At 35.8% G+C, this 18918-nt stretch overlaps 1 protein-coding gene across 1 annotated transcript in view; it reads left to right on the top strand.

The window, feature by feature from the left end:
• Positions 1–18430, top strand: part of LOC107587637 (protein CBFA2T2-like) — a 39748-nt gene extending 21318 nt beyond the window's left edge. Inside the window, exons 2-11 of the mRNA XM_016275485.1 lie at positions 3266–3409; positions 7890–8131; positions 8215–8315; positions 9683–9704; positions 12702–12978; positions 13060–13145; positions 14301–14508; positions 16559–16627; positions 16817–17007; positions 17419–18430. Of these exons, the coding sequence (XP_016130971.1) occupies positions 3266–3409; positions 7890–8131; positions 8215–8315; positions 9683–9704; positions 12702–12978; positions 13060–13145; positions 14301–14508; positions 16559–16627; positions 16817–17007; positions 17419–17682 (1604 nt within the window). The 3' untranslated portion in view covers positions 17683–18430. The remainder of the gene's footprint in view (positions 1–3265; positions 3410–7889; positions 8132–8214; positions 8316–9682; positions 9705–12701; positions 12979–13059; positions 13146–14300; positions 14509–16558; positions 16628–16816; positions 17008–17418) is intronic.
• The last annotated feature ends 488 nt before the right edge of the window (positions 18431–18918 follow it).

Genomic DNA, 18918 nt, shown 5'->3' with positions numbered 1-18918 from the left:
TGTCTCTGTCTCTGTCTCTGTCTCTGTCTCTGTCTCTGTCTCTGTCTCTGTCTCTGTCTCTGTCTCTGTCTCTGTCTCTGTCTCTGTCTCTGTCTCTGTCTCTGTCTCTGTCTCTGTCTCTGTCTCTGTCTCTGTCTCTGTCTCTCTCAGGTAGAAGGCAAGGATGCTTCTGCCTCGTAGATCTCGAGCAGTTCAGTGACTGATAACCAAAGACTCCACACCTGCCATTTGTCCCTGAAACCACAAAAGAGGACAAATTTAAGAGCTGGAAGTATCTGCAGTTTGAATGCACTTGGTCTTTATAAGCCTTCATTTATTCATTTCAATTGTGCATCAATATAAATGCATGAAATATGCATACAAATATGCAGGGTTAATATCTAAGAAAAATAAATAAATACAATTATTAAAAGTTTTGTTAATTGAAATAAAGCTGAAATAAAATAAATATAAATAATAGATGAAAAACTTCTTCTAGATGAAAATTAGGACTGTTTCCTGGGCTACTGGGCTAATTTAAAAATAAATTAAACATAAATAGTATTAATAAAAATTACAAAAGCACATGACAAAATTACAACAAATTTTACTAATTAAAATGAAAACAAAGTAAACAAATATTAATAAAAAGTATAATATTATATCAATAATTCAAAAATAACATTGATGCATGAGAGCAGGGCAGCCATTATTATGCCAATTTATGCAATTTATAGTATTTACATTCAATGCAATTTAATAATATGCATGCACAATTGCTCAGGTGATATGAATGGTTATTTTTCACAATATCTACACAACAAAACATTGACAATTTAATTTGTTAATTATATAAACAAACTTGCTTGATTTAAAAACTTCTGACTTTATTCATAATCTCAAAATGATCCGTCTAGCCGATATATTGATTTGCAATATTTTACAATAAACGTGATTCCAATCCGAGTCATACATTTTTATAATTTTTTTAACCCATATTACCAAAATGCAGCTTGACTAGCAGAACTTAAGTCGCTAGTGTTGGTTAAGCTGTAGTTCTCCGCAGGTATGATGCTAATCTCTGCTAACAGACGGTGGATACGGGAGGGTTTGAGTGCATCCTATGGTGTGGCACAAACCCAAATGGCTGGGCTTCCTGTTTCTCCCAGTCCTTCCCACATTCTACTTCCTGCCTCCTAGGAAGGAACCAGGTGTACATGCAAAGGCAGTCAGGCATTAAGAAGGGCAGCCTGAAGGACCCGGAGTGGGGCTCAGGTGTGCTCACAAACCACAAGATTTGTGTCTAAGTGTCCCAAGTGTGTGTGTGTGTGTGTGTGTGTGTGTGTGTGTGCGCGCAAAAGTGTGTCACACCTGTGACTGTGCCGCATTCGATTAGTGAGTTAAGACGATGGTTTTGTTGGAGACTCACAATAAAAGCACATGAGAATGAGATTCATTGCAATACATGAAATATACTGGTCCTTCAGCATTTGATTTGTGACCCTGAACCAGTGTTAAGTCGCTGGGGTATATTTGTAGCAATAGCCAAAAATCATTCGGATATTAAGTAAAGATCATGTTCCATTCAAATATTTTGTAAATTTCCTACCGTTAATATATCAAAACTTAATGTTTGATTAGTAATATGCATCGCTAAGAACTTCATTTGGACAACTTTAAAGATGATTTTCTCAATATTTAGATTTTTTTGCACCCTCAGATTCCAGATTTTCAAATAGTTGTATCTCAGCCAAATATTGTCCGATTCTAACAAACCATACATCAATGGAAAGATTATTTATTCAGCTTTGAGATGATGTATACATCTCAATTTCAAAAAATTGACTCTTATGACTGGTTTTGTGCTCCAGAGTCACATATCACAAATCACAAACAATGCTTTGAAATATATGGAGGACCAAACTTGCATAAATATGTAATAAATAAATAAATGCAATAATAGGAAAATAAATATGTTCCTATTTGTTTGTTTGTATATTATATAACATAATATTTAAAAATATACATTTAAAAAAATATTTTATATATTATACTGCAGGTTTTGTCCTCCATAGAAACATGATTTGTCTTATTATATTTTTGTGATGTTATTTTAGTATCATTTATTTTAGTACTTCAAGTTACATAAAATAAGTTTAATTTTTAAAAGTTTATTTTATTTTAAGGAATGATTTTTTTATGGTTTCACACAACTCAAAATCATAAACAAATAGAGAAATAATCGAAATTGTATAAACAAAGAAATAGCAGCATATTAACTATAACCTGCAAAATGTCATATTTCAATTCACTCAAGTTTTCTGCTCTGTGACGAACTCGTCTGTTTATCGCGACTGGAATGAAACGTACAAATGAAGCGCTATAACAATCCCATTAAAAGCCGCCTTACTTTTCATTGTTAAATGGAGAGGCCCATTTTAAAACTATACAACGAGAAACGCATTCACTGCATTAGTTTCCCATGAATAAACATTAAACAAAACACGCCTTTCACCCAGAGAAGCGCTGTCCGTCTATGAAAAGTCGTCTGGTAAGAAGCGTTTCATGACCTTTGACAACTCGATCTGTGTGGGTCTATTAGCCGCCTTTATAAAAGCATTTCCAGCGGTCTGATATACTCCAAATGAGGCCGATAGCTTCTCTCACGGCTCTTGTAGAACAATAGCGCCTCTGATCTACGACTTTTGGGCCTGGTGGTCCATTCACAGGCAGAAAGTATGCGTTTAGCCCTTGACGGCTTTTGTGAAGCCTAGTTAGCGAGCGTGAAATGGCCCGATTCTCCATTCTGAAGCGGGCTCAATGATCACCCTTTCTTTCCCGAGGACAAAACCTGGTTTATTTGCACTTCAGCTGTCGGGACTCCACGGCTCTTAAACAGGGGCAGAAAACATCTGGTGTGCAGCAGAAAGGATGATGGGTTTAGTTAGGGAGCTCAGGCTTGGAAATGCATGCCGCTTTTAGAGGTTTGGGCTCAATTGGATTGGAGGTGTCGTTAAACATGAAGTGCATATCAATTGCATATCAATGCATTGAGACACAATGACTACATTTGTGTTTGCATCGTTTGCACTGGTGCTTCTGGGAATGTTTTGGATGCGGTTAAGAAATAATTGCATGGTGATTTTATGAGGTCAGAGATGTTCTGCTGCCACAAATCTGCAGCACTTTATTGGGTTTTAATGGAAATCTCCTCATGAGAAATGTTCGCGATTACAATGAAAATAAGTGATCTGTCAGTCTCCAGCTCAATCTCTCTGGTTTTCAGACAGCGCAGAGAAGAACGTTCCTGCCATGCCAGGTTCCCCAGTGGATGGAAAGACTCATTCCAGACCAACCGTCTCCGTCATGCCCCCTCTACCCTCCGTCAACCCCAGCGGACCTCGACCGGCAGCCTTCTCCACCACAGCATGTGAGACTTGCACACAACACTGCATTCAAACATGCATGCTGCTAGCTGTACTATCTGGCACTAGTGTGTCCCATAGGATGACATACTACCGTTTCTGCAGTATGCATAAGAAATGCATAAGATTGGAATTTTCTGTATGCATGGAATATTCAAATAACCTATTGCATTTGTCAGAATTTGCAGTATGCAGTGTACTATTTGTCAAAATTGCAGTATGTAGTATGCAATTCACAGTATGCAGTTGAACACAAACGCAGATGTCTTAATACTGGCATAGAGTCTTTTACCAGCAAAGTACATACAGTGCTTTAAATGCATAGTAGTGCATTTACATTTCATTATTTAGCATGCGTTTGTATGCAAAACATCTTACAATGAGGAAAAAAGCCACTTACCCTACAGGAGCAAGTAACCGCAGTGCCGAAATACAAAGGAAAACCAAAGCAAAAGTTTAAAGTGAAAAGAGTGTTTTTGCTGAAAGAAAGAGTCGTTATTTATGATTAGTAAAATACTATAGCTTCATACATTATAGCCATAAACACAACACTTCAGGAAAATGTATGTGGTGAAAAACGGGTATTAACATTAACTAAAATGAAAACTATTAAAAACATTTTTGTTAAATTGAAATAAAGCTGAAATAAAATAAAATGTGAGATGGTAAAACTAAACATTAAACTTAAACAAACAAAAAAACTAATTAAAATAAGTTTAACTGGAAAGAAATAAAAACAAAAATTAAACTGAAATTTAACATAAATGTGACTCTGGAGGACAAAACCAGTCATAAGGGTCAATTTTTTGAAATTGAGATTTATACATCAGCTGAAAGCTGAATAAATAATATTTCCATTAATGTATGGTTTGTTAGGATAGGACAATATTTGGCTGAGATACAACTATTTGAAAATCTGGAATCTGAGGGTGCAAAAAAATCCAGGTGTGCTCACAAACCACAAGATTTGTGTCTAAGTGTCCCAAGTGTGTGTGTGTGTGTGTGTGTGTGTGTGTGTGTGTGCGCGCAAAAGTGTGTCACACCTGTGACTGTGCCGCATTCGATTAGTGAGTTAAGACGATGGTTTTGTTGGAGACTCACAATAAAAGCACATGAGAATGAGATTCATTGCAATACATGAAATATACTGGTCCTTCAGCATTTGATTTGTGACCCTGAACCAGTGTTAAGTCGCTGGGGTATATTTGTAGCAATAGCCAAAAATCATTCGGATATTAAGTAAAGATCATGTTCCATTCAAATATTTTGTAAATTTCCTACCGTTAATATATCAAAACTTAATGTTTGATTAGTAATATGCATCGCTAAGAACTTCATTTGGACAACTTTAAAGATGATTTTCTCAATATTTAGATTTTTTTGCACCCTCAGATTCCAGATTTTCAAATAGTTGTATCTCAGCCAAATATTGTCCGATTCTAACAAACCATACATCAATGGAAAGATTATTTATTCAGCTTTCAGATGATGTATACATCTCAATTTCAAAAAATTGACTCTTATGACTGGTTTTGTGCTCCAGAGTCACATATCACAAATCACAAACAATGCTTTGAAATATATGGAGGACCAAACTTGCATAAATATGTAATAAATAAATAAATGCAATAATAGGAAAATAAATATGTTCCTATTTGTTTGTTTGTATATTATATAACATAATATTTAAAAATATACATTTAAAAAAATATTTTATATATTATACTGCAGGTTTTGTCCTCCATAGAAACATGATTTGTCTTATTATATTTTTGTGATGTTATTTTAGTATCATTTATTTTAGTACTTCAAGTTACATAAAATAAGTTTAATTTTTAAAAGTTTATTTTATTTTAAGGAATGATTTTTTTATGGTTTCACACAACTCAAAATCATAAACAAATAGAGAAATAATCGAAATTGTATAAACAAAGAAATAGCAGCATATTAACTATAACCTGCAAAATGTCATATTTCAATTCACTCAAGTTTTCTGCTCTGTGACGAACTCGTCTGTTTATCGCGACTGGAATGAAACGTACAAATGAAGCGCTATAACAATCCCATTAAAAGCCGCCTTACTTTTCATTGTTAAATGGAGAGGCCCATTTTAAAACTATACAACGAGAAACGCATTCACTGCATTAGTTTCCCATGAATAAACATTAAACAAAACACGCCTTTCACCCAGAGAAGCGCTGTCCGTCTATGAAAAGTCGTCTGGTAAGAAGCGTTTCATGACCTTTGACAACTCGATCTGTGTGGGTCTATTAGCCGCCTTTATAAAAGCATTTCCAGCGGTCTGATATACTCCAAATGAGGCCGATAGCTTCTCTCACGGCTCTTGTAGAACAATAGCGCCTCTGATCTACGACTTTTGGGCCTGGTGGTCCATTCACAGGCAGAAAGTATGCGTTTAGCCCTTGACGGCTTTTGTGAAGCCTAGTTAGCGAGCGTGAAATGGCCCGATTCTCCATTCTGAAGCGGGCTCAATGATCACCCTTTCTTTCCCGAGGACAAAACCTGGTTCATTTGCACTTCAGCTGTCGGGACTCCACGGCTCTTAAACAGGGGCAGAAAACATCTGGTGTGCAGCAGAAAGGATGATGGGTTTAGTTAGGGAGCTCAGGCTTGGAAATGCATGCCGCTTTTAGAGGTTTGGGCTCAATTGGATTGGAGGTGTCGTTAAACATGAAGTGCATATCAATTGCATATCAATGCATTGAGACACAATGACTACATTTGTGTTTGCATCGTTTGCACTGGTGCTTCTGGGAATGTTTTGGATGCGGTTAAGAAATAATTGCATGGTGATTTTATGAGGTCAGAGATGTTCTGCTGCCACAAATCTGCAGCACTTTATTGGGTTTTAATGGAAATCTCCTCATGAGAAATGTTCGCGATTACAATGAAAATAAGTGATCTGTCAGTCTCCAGCTCAATCTCTCTGGTTTTCAGACAGCGCAGAGAAGAACGTTCCTGCCATGCCAGGTTCCCCAGTGGATGGAAAGACTCATTCCAGACCAACCGTCTCCGTCATGCCCCCTCTACCCTCCGTCAACCCCAGCGGACCTCGACCGGCAGCCTTCTCCACCACAGCATGTGAGACTTGCACACAACACTGCATTCAAACATGCATGCTGCTAGCTGTACTATCTGGCACTAGTGTGTCCCATAGGATGACATACTACCGTTTCTGCAGTATGCATAAGAAATGCATAAGATTGGAATTTTCTGTATGCATGGAATATTCAAATAACCTATTGCATTTGTCAGAATTTGCAGTATGCAGTGTACTATTTGTCAAAATTGCAGTATGTAGTATGCAATTCACAGTATGCAGTTGAACACAAACGCAGATGTCTTAATACTGGCATAGAGTCTTTTACCAGCAAAGTACATACAGTGCTTTAAATGCATAGTAGTGCATTTACATTTCATTATTTAGCATGCGTTTGTATGCAAAACATCTTACAATGAGGAAAAAAGCCACTTACCCTACAGGAGCAAGTAACCGCAGTGCCGAAATACAAAGGAAAACCAAAGCAAAAGTTTAAAGTGAAAAGAGTGTTTTTGCTGAAAGAAAGAGTCGTTATTTATGATTAGTAAAATACTATAGCTTCATACATTATAGCCATAAACACAACACTTCAGGAAAATGTATGTGGTGAAAAACGGGTATTAACATTAACTAAAATGAAAACTATTAAAAACATTTTTGTTAAATTGAAATAAAGCTGAAATAAAATAAAATGTGAGATGGTAAAACTAAACATTAAACTTAAACAAACAAAAAAACTAATTAAAATAAGTTTAACTGGAAAGAAATAAAAACAAAAATTAAACTGAAATTTAACATAAATGTGACTCTGGAGGACAAAACCAGTCATAAGGGTCAATTTTTTGAAATTGAGATTTATACATCAGCTGAAAGCTGAATAAATAATATTTCCATTAATGTATGGTTTGTTAGGATAGGACAATATTTGGCTGAGATACAACTATTTGAAAATCTGGAATCTGAGGGTGCAAAAAAATCAAAATATTGAGAAAATCATCTTTAAAGTTGTTCAAATGAAGTTCTTAGCGATGCATATTACTAATCAAACATTAACTTTTGATATATTTGCAGTAGGAAATTTACTAAATATATTCATGGAACATGATCTTTACTTAATATCCTAATGATTTTTGGCATAAAAGAAAGATTGATAATTGTGACCCATACAATGTATTGTTGGCTATTGCTACAAATATACCCCAGCGACTTAACACTGCTTTTGTGCTCCAGGGACACAAATAGTAATATTTAAAAAAAGACAAAAGCACATAAGAAAACTAAAATAAAAATAAAAACTGGAAACATAAATTATAAAAGATAATTCAAAAGATTAATAAAAACTATTATCGTACATAAATAATACTAAAATGTTGATTAATTCTGTGTTTGCAGATCATTGCTAACCACATTCTCTGTTTCTGCAGTGACTAATGGGATCAATCACTCTCCGCCGATGCTTAACGCCATTCCCTCGCCACCTCAGCGCTACAGCAACGGCCCTTCATCATCATCTTCCTCCTCTCTGGCCAATCAGCAGCTTCCAGCCACCTGCGGCGCGCGACAGCTGAGCAAACTCAAGCGCTTCCTCACAACACTGCAGCAGTTCGGCAACGACATCTCGCCCGAGATCGGAGAGAGCGTCCGAAACCTGGTGCTGGCGCTGGTGGTGCGTCCCTCACACACGCCTCTCACGAGCACCGTTTGATCAGCTGTGAGCTAGAGTTAACAAGCGATGTGTTTCTCCCACAGAACTCCACCGTCACCATTGAAGAGTTTCACTCCAGACTGCAAGAAGCTACAAACTTCCCCCTGAGGCCCTTCGTCATTCCCTTCCTGAAGGTAAACGGCCAGTAAAGCAATAGTTGAGCTTAAAAAGGGCAATTCTGCAAGTCACTCGCCCTTGTTGTTAACCAGGGTTATTATGGTACAGGTGACATTAAAACAAAAACTATTAAAACATTTTTGTTAAATTGAAACAAAATTAAATTAAATTTAAAAAAAAATTAAAATTGGGATAAAATAATAGGAAATAGGGAAAAAAAGGAAATATTAAAAATTTTAATAAAATAAAAATATGAGATGGAAACACTAAATGTTAAATTAAAACGAAAACTATTAAAACATTTTTGTTAAATTGAAACAAAATAAAATGCAAATAATTTTTTTTTTAAATTGGGATAAAATAATAGGAAAAAGGGAAAAAAAGGAAATATTAAAAATTTTAATAAAATATAAATATGAGATGGAAACACTAAATGTTAAATTAAAACGAAAACTATTAAAACATTTTGTTAAATTGAAACAAACTAAACTAAAATAAAATGCAAATAAAAAATAATCAAAAATTGGGATAAAATAGTAAATATATTACATATTATAAAAATTTTTAATAAAATATAAATATGAGATGGAAGCACTAAATGTTAAATAAAAAAGTATTAAAAAATATTGTAAATATATAAAAAACTAAAAAATGTATAACTATTGAAAATATTTATAAAAAAATTTTTTAATTTTTTTTTAAAAAGTCTATATGAAAGCAGGAATGTTGATTTTAGTGAATCCCTGAAAATATATTCAGGATGAAACTGATGTGAAGCTGCTTGAATTAGATGATTTTAACTTGAACTATTAACACATTTGTGTTGAATTGAAATAAAGCTGAACTAAAATTAAATATAAATATGAGATGGGTGTTTCAATGTTAAACTTGAACTAAAAATCAGCAATTGAATGAAAAACTAGTTGCACTAAATTACTACCTAGAAATAAATAAAAGCTAGAACTGAGCTAAAAAGAAATGGGGCCTAAATAGTAATATTTTAATATAAACAATATTATGCATACTGAAAATATTATAAAAATATATTTAAAAAAAAATAAAACAGAGAGCAAAATTCTTAATTAAAATTACTCTCCTGTCCACAACCGTTTGACTCAAGGTCAGTCAATCTCAAAAAAGGACATAAAAACCATAAAGTGCAATAAAACCGTCCATATGCGAGCAGGAATGTTGATTTGGCGATATTAGTGAATCCCTGAAGCTGATTGAATTCAGTGATTTTATGATAGCATGCATGATAGGGATGCTGAACGGAGAAAGTGGAAGGTGTCTCGTGTTTCCTTTGGTAATTTACGGAGCAGACTGAGACTTCCGAGAATTCCAGGCGGTCGGAAGTGTGAAACACAACTATAAACCGTTGCAGGTTTTTTACAGGGCTGCGCTGCATATGGAGCTCGTGAGAACGTGAATGACAGACGCATATGTGAGAGGAGGACCGAGTCAATCGTGTCTGTCGCACTAGTAATAAAAACTACAGAGATTCTTGTCCTGGTTTGGATGTGTTTGGAAAACATTTTAAAGCCTTCCAAACCATTTTCTTCGGATATCATGTTTAATGTATTCCTTGAAAACGGAATTGTTTTGATTATCACCAGTAATGAACTGTTTAGTGATCAAACGAATCATTCTTTTGATGTGGTTCTTTTCAATGATTCAGTCAAACCAACTTGAGAATCACTTGACTGTAAGAAAACATATTCAAACCATAAACACAACACTCATTCATTTTTTGGAGCTCTTGCAAAATTGATGTGGAGAAAAATAGGGTTATTATTGTTAACTGCAACTAAATCTATTAAATCGTTTTTGACAAATTTAAACAAAGCTAAAATAATAAAAAAATGTTTAAACAAACTAAAAATCAGAAATTGATTGAAAAATTCACTGAAATAAATTTAAGTTGAAGCACTAAAATAACTTGAAATAAAAATTGTAAACTTAAAAAACAATCAAATTAAACCTAAATGGTTATATTAAAGAAATAATAATAATAAAACATAAAAAAGCACATATCAAAATTACTAAAACAAACTAAAATTAAAATGAAAACTGAAAATATAAAACAAAAGCACTAAAATAACTTGATATAAATAAAAATTAAAACTTTGAATAAAATGAATACTTTAATAAAAATATAAAATTAAACCTAAATAGTAATGTTAAAAAAATTATAATAATGAAGAAGAAAAAATGCACATATCAAAATGACTAAACATTAAAATAAAATTAAAAATGAAAAGGGAAAATATAAAACAAAAGGTAATTTAAATTATAGAAAAATACAGTATATAAATAATACTAAAATAACACTTGTCGTGGCTCATTTATAGTGATAACATCATAATCAGTAAATATGACAACTAAAATCAAACCCATTTGTTATATATGATATGATTTAATTCAAAGCACAGTGATATGAGGAGCATCTGTCCCTTTTTATTGAATGGAAATGCATACAATTCTGCCTGTATTTTCATTTTTGAGTGACAACTTCAATGAATCACTGAATCATTTTCGCAGAAGTCGAATTAGCATGTTTTACTGAGAGCGAGATGTGTTAATTCATGGTTTTTAAAAGTTACACCCCTTGTGTTTGCCAGATAACAGTCTGATATTCTTCATTTTTTCACATTAGTAATCAGACTCACATGCTCATCATGTAAGAAATGAACCGCTGGCTCTGGTTTGTTTCGTCTTGCCGATTGTTACTCTTCTCCGTTTCCATCCTCCTGAGGCTGAACTTAAGTGTTTTCATATGAAAGATTTATTGACTATTTTGATGAGATGTTGGTGTAAATCGCGGTCTGGAGCTATAATGGCGAGCAGAACGTGCAGTGACGCTGAACAGACGCCTCGGGCGCGATCTGCTTTGAGTTTGCACGCTCGGCGCGGCTCCTCCAAGTCTGTCGAGGAACGAATCCTCTTGACCTTTATCTCCACTCTTATCAGGAAAAATGCCAAAAATGTGGTGGTCAGACTTTAAAGGTGACATATCATGAAAATCTGACTTTTCCAGGTTGTAAGTGCTATAATCAGGTCCCCGGTGCATCTACCAACCAAGCAAACGTGAAAAAGATTAACCCAGTAACTTTGTTTTGACAAGCTTTTTTTCTGCAAGCGTCTGAGAAAAAATCACTCCCTTGGTGACGTGGCAAAGGGATCTCATTATAATATTAGCGCTCCTTAATCTGCACGTTTCCACCCATTGCACCGTCATTTTGATTTCACAAGCGACAACGGTGTACTAGTTCTAATGCCAGATGCCTGAGAAATAAACCCCTCAGCTTTCCTTTAAAATAAATACCATGGCAGTACTATAGTAAACTTACGCTTTCATATATCATGATTTCAGCATAGTTTTGCAAGGCATTTCAAAAGAATACCATGATATTACTGTGGCAACATTTTTTGACTAATTATAAAAAAGGAAGACAGAAATACATTACAGTTGTAAATTACAGTAAACAGGGTTATTATTGTTAAAACTATTACAAATTTTGTTAATTTAAATAAAGCTGTAATAAAATAAAATATAAATATTAGATGGAAAACTTGAACTAAATTTGCAACTAACTGAATTAAGTCGAAAAACTAAAATTAATAACTGGAAATGAATAAAATCTGAAACTGAACTAAAACTAAAACTGAAATAAAAATAATACATTAAACCTAATAATAATAATAATATTAAATATAATTATTTAAATTGAAATATTTATTTAAAATAAATAATAAAAATGACAAAAGCACATTACAAAAAATTTAACTACAATTAAACTAAAAGCTTAAATTAAAAGCTAATTTAAAATAGTAATAAAAGCTATAATTGTATATAAATACTAAAATGACAAAACTGTAAAATAAAAAAATATAATGTGATATTTTAATAAAGTTTATTTTACACTTTTATTTTTATGTCTTATATTATTTATTTCCAAACGTTCAAAATCACAAGCTTTTAGTCCAAAAACATGGCATTTCCATGATACCATGAGCAAAATAACATTGCATGCCATGGTACATATCTAAGAAAGCATGGAATTGCCACAGTATTAAAATAAATAAACAAGCAAACTAACAAACATGGTATTATCCATGGTAAAATGTCCAAAAAGCATGGTATGGCCATGGTACTTTTTGTAAGTATTACTAGGAATTGCACTTTGATATATATAAAGCGAAGAGTTCCGGTGCTTGACTCTGATTGGCTGAGCCGCGTTCGAAGCTGTTGTAAATGACGCTACAAAGTAACACACACCTTTGTTTAGGTTTGTGTGTTGCTCGGCAACCACTTTGTAGCAACCACAACTGTTTCTGAGGAGCTACATTGTTTACTGTAAGGTGTTTCAAAACCCCTGGTATTGTCATTGTACAGGTCCAAAAGTGTTATTAGGGATTTGTCTCTTATTTATTTTTTATGATTTACTCCAGAAGTAAAGAGAATGGTTTCCACGAGCGTCCTCCCGCCTCCCTGGAGCCTCCTGCCAAGCGCATCTGCACCATTAGCCCCGCCCCCAGACACAGCCCCGCCCACCCGCTGCAGCTCCCCGCCCAGATGCACCCGACTCCGCCCCCTCTGCAGCACTACGCGCTGGATGACATCAGCACACCTCACCTGTACAGAGAGCCGCAGCGGGTCCCGGAGCTGAAGGAGCGGCCGCGGCTGACAGGTAACTACACACAATACGAGCAGAAAGCTTTGACTGCTTCTGAAGTTTTGAAGATCTGAGGTGTTTTGTCGATGTTTTCAGGCAGTAACGGAGGCTTCCGTGAGGAACCTGTAGACCACAGACTGACAGACAGAGAGTGGGCTGAAGAATGGAGACATCTGGATCACGTAAGACTGCATTTCTTGATAATTCTTACAAAAAAGCACCATGGAAGTGAATCTCACGAAACCTGGCTTGTATTTCACCTGAAAATCAAGAATAAAAAAATATATATATATTTTAGTGTTATTTTAATGTATTTACTATTATGGTTTTATTTTTTATATTTTCAGTTTTTATTTTAATTTAGTAATTTTGTTTTTGTCATTTTATTTTGTGAATTTACCTGTAATTTATTTGTATTTCAGTTGTAGTAATTTAACTAAAACTTTTTTCAGTGAGTTGCCAAGGCAACGTTTACGTTTTTCCATCTAATACTTATATTATTTTAATTATTTTCAAATAATTTTAGTTAAAATTAAGCACACAATGAAACACTTATTACTGTAATGCAAAAAAAAAACAGACAAAAAAACTCATTACTTTAATACAAAACATGTATATTTTTTAAACTGAACTATCATGATAGTATTTGTTAAAATGCTTTAAATTTATGCTGATTTAAATAATTTTATTTCAGTTCTGAGAATTTAATCAGAATCATCACTGATGATGAGAATCAGAAACAAACTCAAAAGCAAAAAATCCAACATGCAATATACTGAGAGTTTGGGAGGAAAAATGTGTTTAATTGTCCTGAAAATAATGCAAAACAAATCATAGTCATAAAATAGGGCTTCATTTCTGAGATTCATCTGGTAACACCGTGGTGTATGAAATAAAAAAATAAAAAAATCAACAACAAAAAACATATGAGTGTTAGTCAAGTCTGCTTAACTTACTTAATTTTACTTTTTCAAATGACAGATCAAATATTTTTTAATTCATACATAACATTATATTAAATAGTAAGTATATAATATAGTAACTCAAGTTCACGTTTATTTATAAAGCACATTTAAAAATGACAAGTGTTGAACCAAAGTGCTGTACAATTTATAAACAATTAAATAATATCAAAAGCAACAGCAAATTAAAAAACTCATAAGATACAAATAAAAGCATGCAAAATAAACCATAAACAACTTTATAACCCAATATTCTCAAGCAACACCATAGGCTAAAGAGAATAAATGAGTCCAAGTATGTAATGTATGTATATGCAAGTTTCAATCTATTGTGAATTTTGTGCTCTTAAGTTTTTCTGTCGTCTCTGGTTGTAGGTGCTGAACTGCATTGTGGACATGGTGGAGAAGACGCGGCGTTCGGTGAGCGTTCTGCGGCGCTGTCAGGAGTCCGACCGCGAGGAGCTCAATTACTGGCGACGACGCTCAAACCCACACGACGACGGGCGCAAGAACGGATCGGCCGCAGGGAACGCCCCGTTCAGCAAGACACACAGCCCTCTGTCAGCAGAGGGAGTCAACGCAGGTGAGTCGCTCAGGAGTTCAGAATCATGTTCCAACTTTGACCTTTTTTGCTGCAGACCTTTCATTTGAATCCTGTTACCGTCTTTACTCACAAACTTAATTTGTAGAGTTTGAGGCAATTTTCCAGAGCGTAAAACAAGTTCCCTCTAGTGGTGGTGATGGTCAACTCATTCGCTCCCATGTCAATTCACCTTGATTTCTATAGTGCTTTATACATTTCAAAGCAGCTTCAAAGTGATAAACAACAGAATCAATGAAGACAAATTCAGCTGTAAAGCAGCTCTTAAAAGACAATACTGTCATTATTCAGTTCAGTGTTGATTCAGTTCATTCATTATGAAACCAGTTAAATTCAGCGATAATTAAAGACAGCGGTGTCGTTATTCAGTGCTGATTCAGTTCAACAACACAAAATGAATCAAAATGCATCAATTATGAACAAATCTGATTCGGCTGTAAAGCAGCGCTACAGAAGACGATAAATTAATCATTCAGCTCAATCAGTTCAAGTTTTGTTCTCCTCCGATAGTTTCAGTGCAGTCAGATTGATAACATTATTGAATATTAAAGAGATTGTCCAACCATTGACTTCCATTGTATGGAAAAAAAAATCTATGGCTACCGTCAACTGTTTGGTCACCAGCATTCTTCAAAACGTCTTCTTTTGTGCTCAGAAGAAGAAAGAAACTCGTACAGGTTTAGAGCAGACAGAATTTTCATTTTTGGGTGAACCGTCTCTTTAAGTGTCTTTTAAAACCCAACTAACAGATGAAATTGTGTGCGTGTGTGTGTGTGTGTGTGTGAGAGAGAGAGAGAGGTGCTGAACTGCATTGTGGACATGGTGGAGAAGACGCGGCGTTCGGTGAGCGTTCTGCGGCGCTGTCAGGAGTCCGACCGCGAGGAGCTCAATTACTGGCGACGACGCTCAAACCCACACGACGACGGGCGCAAGAACGGATCGGCCGCAGGGAACGCCCCGTTCAGCAAGACACACAGCCCTCTGTCAGCAGAGGGAGTCAACGCAGGTGAGTCGCTCAGGAGTTCAGAATCATGTTCCAACTTTGACCTTTTTTGCTGCAGACCTTTCATTTGAATCCTGTTACCGTCTTTACTCACAAACTTAATTTGTAGAGTTTGAGGCAATTTTCCAGAGCGTAAAACAAGTTCCCTCTAGTGGTGGTGATGGTCAACTCATTCGCTCCCATGTCAATTCACCTTGATTTCTATAGTGCTTTATACATTTCAAAGCAGCTTCAAAGTGATAAACAACAGAATCAATGAAGACAAATTCAGCTGTAAAGCAGCTCTTAAAAGACAATACTGTCATTATTCAGTTCAGTGTTGATTCAGTTCATTCATTATGAAACCAGTTAAATTCAGCGATAATTAAAGACAGCGGTGTCGTTATTCAGTGCTGATTCAGTTCAACAACACAAAATGAATCAAAATGCATCAATTATGAACAAATCTGATTCGGCTGTAAAGCAGCGCTACAGAAGACGATAAATTAATCATTCAGCTCAATCAGTTCAAGTTTTGTTCTCCTCCGATAGTTTCAGTGCAGTCAGATTGATAACATTATTGAATATTAAAGAGATTGTCCAACCATTGACTTCCATTGTATGGAAAAAAAAATCTATGGCTACCGTCAACTGTTTGGTCACCAGCATTCTTCAAAACGTCTTCTTTTGTGCTCAGAAGAAGAAAGAAACTCGTACAGGTTTAGAGCAGACAGAATTTTCATTTTTGGGTGAACCGTCTCTTTAAGTGTCTTTTAAAACCCAACTAACAGATGAAATTGTGTGCGTGTGTGTGTGTGTGTGTGTGAGAGAGAGAGAGAGAGCCTGCTGATGGAGCAGGTGTTGTGTATTTGGGTCCAGGCTGAGAGAATATCGTCTCAAGCGCCGAGGTCTGGCCGCGTTCCTCTCCGCCATCTGTGACCAAACGCTGCCCAAACTCTCAAAGTGGCTCACGTGCCTCCATATCCATCCCTCCTCTAAAGCATTTCAGTGCTAATTCGCTACTAATATATTTGTTTTTGTCCCCCACAGACTCTCAGAGGGATCTTCCCCTGCGCGCCGGCTCTGGCTACGTGCCTGATGAGATATGGAGGAAAGCTGGTAAGGGCAGCAACCCAGATGCACCCTGGGAAACCTGTTTTCTCCCCTACCACCTGTTCATCAGTCTTGTTTCTCATTAATCACACTTTCAGACTCAAAGCTCTCTGCTGGATATTGATTCTTGTTCTATCGCAAGAAAATAGCGTGCATGAAACAGGATGTTTATGCATGTGTGGTTTGATTCTTCAGAGGAAGCGGTGAACGAGGTGAAGCGTCAGGCGATGGACGAGGTGCAGAAGGCCGTCGCCGATGCCGAGCAGAAAGCCTTCGAGATGATCACCACCGAGAGAGCCAAGATGGAGAAAACCCTCGCCGAGGCCAAGAGGAAAGCCACCGAAGACGCCATACAGGTCATCAACGAGCAGGAAGACTCCAGCGAGGTGAGAGTCACGCTAAACACACATTAATTCAGTCACCAACCACAGACGCTGCGTCTGCACCGATACAACAATGTGTCATGAATATTTAAATGAGGCCTTCCTTTTTATGCAAATGAGGCTCATTATAATGCAAACATTCGCCTGATTGAATCAACATTGGGTTCTTTTACTGGTTTTGTGGTCCAGGGTCACATATTAATTTTATATTCATTAAATAATTTCAATCATTTTCATTTCAAATATTTATACACACACACACACATATATTTATAGGTCAGTTTTAATGTCACGTTTAATGTGTCTTTGCTGATTAAAGATATTTCTAGACGCATTTGTTTAATATTATGTTTAAACGTGTAATGTTTATATATTTCTAATGCTGTAAGCTGTAATTTTCTCTCTGGTTCTCAGTGCTGCTGGAACTGCGGTCGGAAGGCGAGCGAGACGTGCAGCGGCTGTAATGCGGCGCGTTACTGCGGCTCCTTCTGTCAGCACAAGGACTGGGAGCGACACCATCTCATCTGCAGCCCGGGGCTCCAGGCGCAGCCCAAATCCATGCCACGCGTCCTGGCCAAAGCTCCGGAGAGCGGCCCGGTCCCGAGTCCAGGCCTGGAGAAGACCTCCAGAGCATCCACACCAGCGTCCTCCTCCACGCCAGACGCCAGCGGACACTGAGAGCCAAGGACTCGATGAAAGAGGAGTTTAACTGCTGGATGTGACAGAAGCTGGACAGTCACACACACTTTTCCAGTTCATGGACAGGAGGACGTGTTTTTGGCACCGCTCTGCGTGACTCAGCTTGCTTATTTGGTGCAAATGTGATCTGTTTTACCCGCACAAACTGTTGTCAGTGTTTCGTGAGCGTTTGTTTGTATGTGTGTGTGATTGTGTCTGTAAATACATTATCAGAGCAATATAAAAGTGATGGATTCACCAAAGCGGTCAATGCTGTGATCTGTTCATTATTATCTGACAGTGTTATCAGAGTTGCCATAGAGAATGTGTGTGTGTTAAACGTGGAAAACAAACCCTGGTCTGAAGGGACCAGTCTTGATCAGGGTCCAGATGTACGATCATCAGTTTCCGGTACAGATTAATCCACCAAACCAGGTCTTGAGCTGGTCTGTTTGTATCCACATGCAAAGCTCTGCGATCTCAGGAGGATGTTATATGTATATACTTTTATTTTTGTTCCACTTGTAGAGTCGAGGCTGTTCCTTTTCTTTGATTTCCACGTGGACGTCTTCAGCTACCTTCGTTTCGTTCGGTAAACCACATGTTGATTTATTTTTTTTATTATAAGAATGTGTAAAATATAACGGTGCAAGAGAATGTTTATTTTGTGAGCTACTCTGTGACATTCGTTTCTTTCAGAATCCTTGAATATTGGTATGAAGTAGATATTAAAAAATAAAGACATTAACGTGAGCTCAGGCTTCGACGATCGTTGTGTTTGTTTGAACAGTGGATTTGATCATGTCATGGAGGTTTTACTGTATTTTGTAGAGTAATAACATAAAAAAAAGTTTAAAAGACAGTTGGAAAAAAAGAAACACATAAGTTTACTATTTGGCTAATTTGATAATCCATCTGTTTAATTATAATTGTAAGGTGCATCGTTGTTGCACTGACTAGGTATATTAATATATATTTTTTTCTACATTAGAAAAAAATTATTATAAAAAAAATCTGTTTTGAGAAAATCTAAAAAAAAGAAAATTTACATTTAATTGTTAAATTATTTGTAAAAATTACATACTATATATATTATATACACACACATGTATTATTATTATTGAAATAATTTATTACTACATAAATTAATCACTAGGTCCACAAATCCTGTGTTAACAAATATACAGTGTAACATCAAACATAAAATAAATTTTCAACGTTAAACCTCAAAACTGA

The sequence above is a fragment of the Sinocyclocheilus grahami genome, unplaced genomic scaffold (assembly GCF_001515645.1).
Source record: "Sinocyclocheilus grahami isolate Dianchi unplaced genomic scaffold, SAMN03320097.WGS_v1.1 scaffold94.1, whole genome shotgun sequence".
NCBI lineage: Eukaryota > Metazoa > Chordata > Actinopteri > Cypriniformes > Cyprinidae > Sinocyclocheilus > Sinocyclocheilus grahami.
Note: the sequence above shows the minus strand (reverse complement) of the source record. Positions and strands in the feature narration are given on the sequence as shown.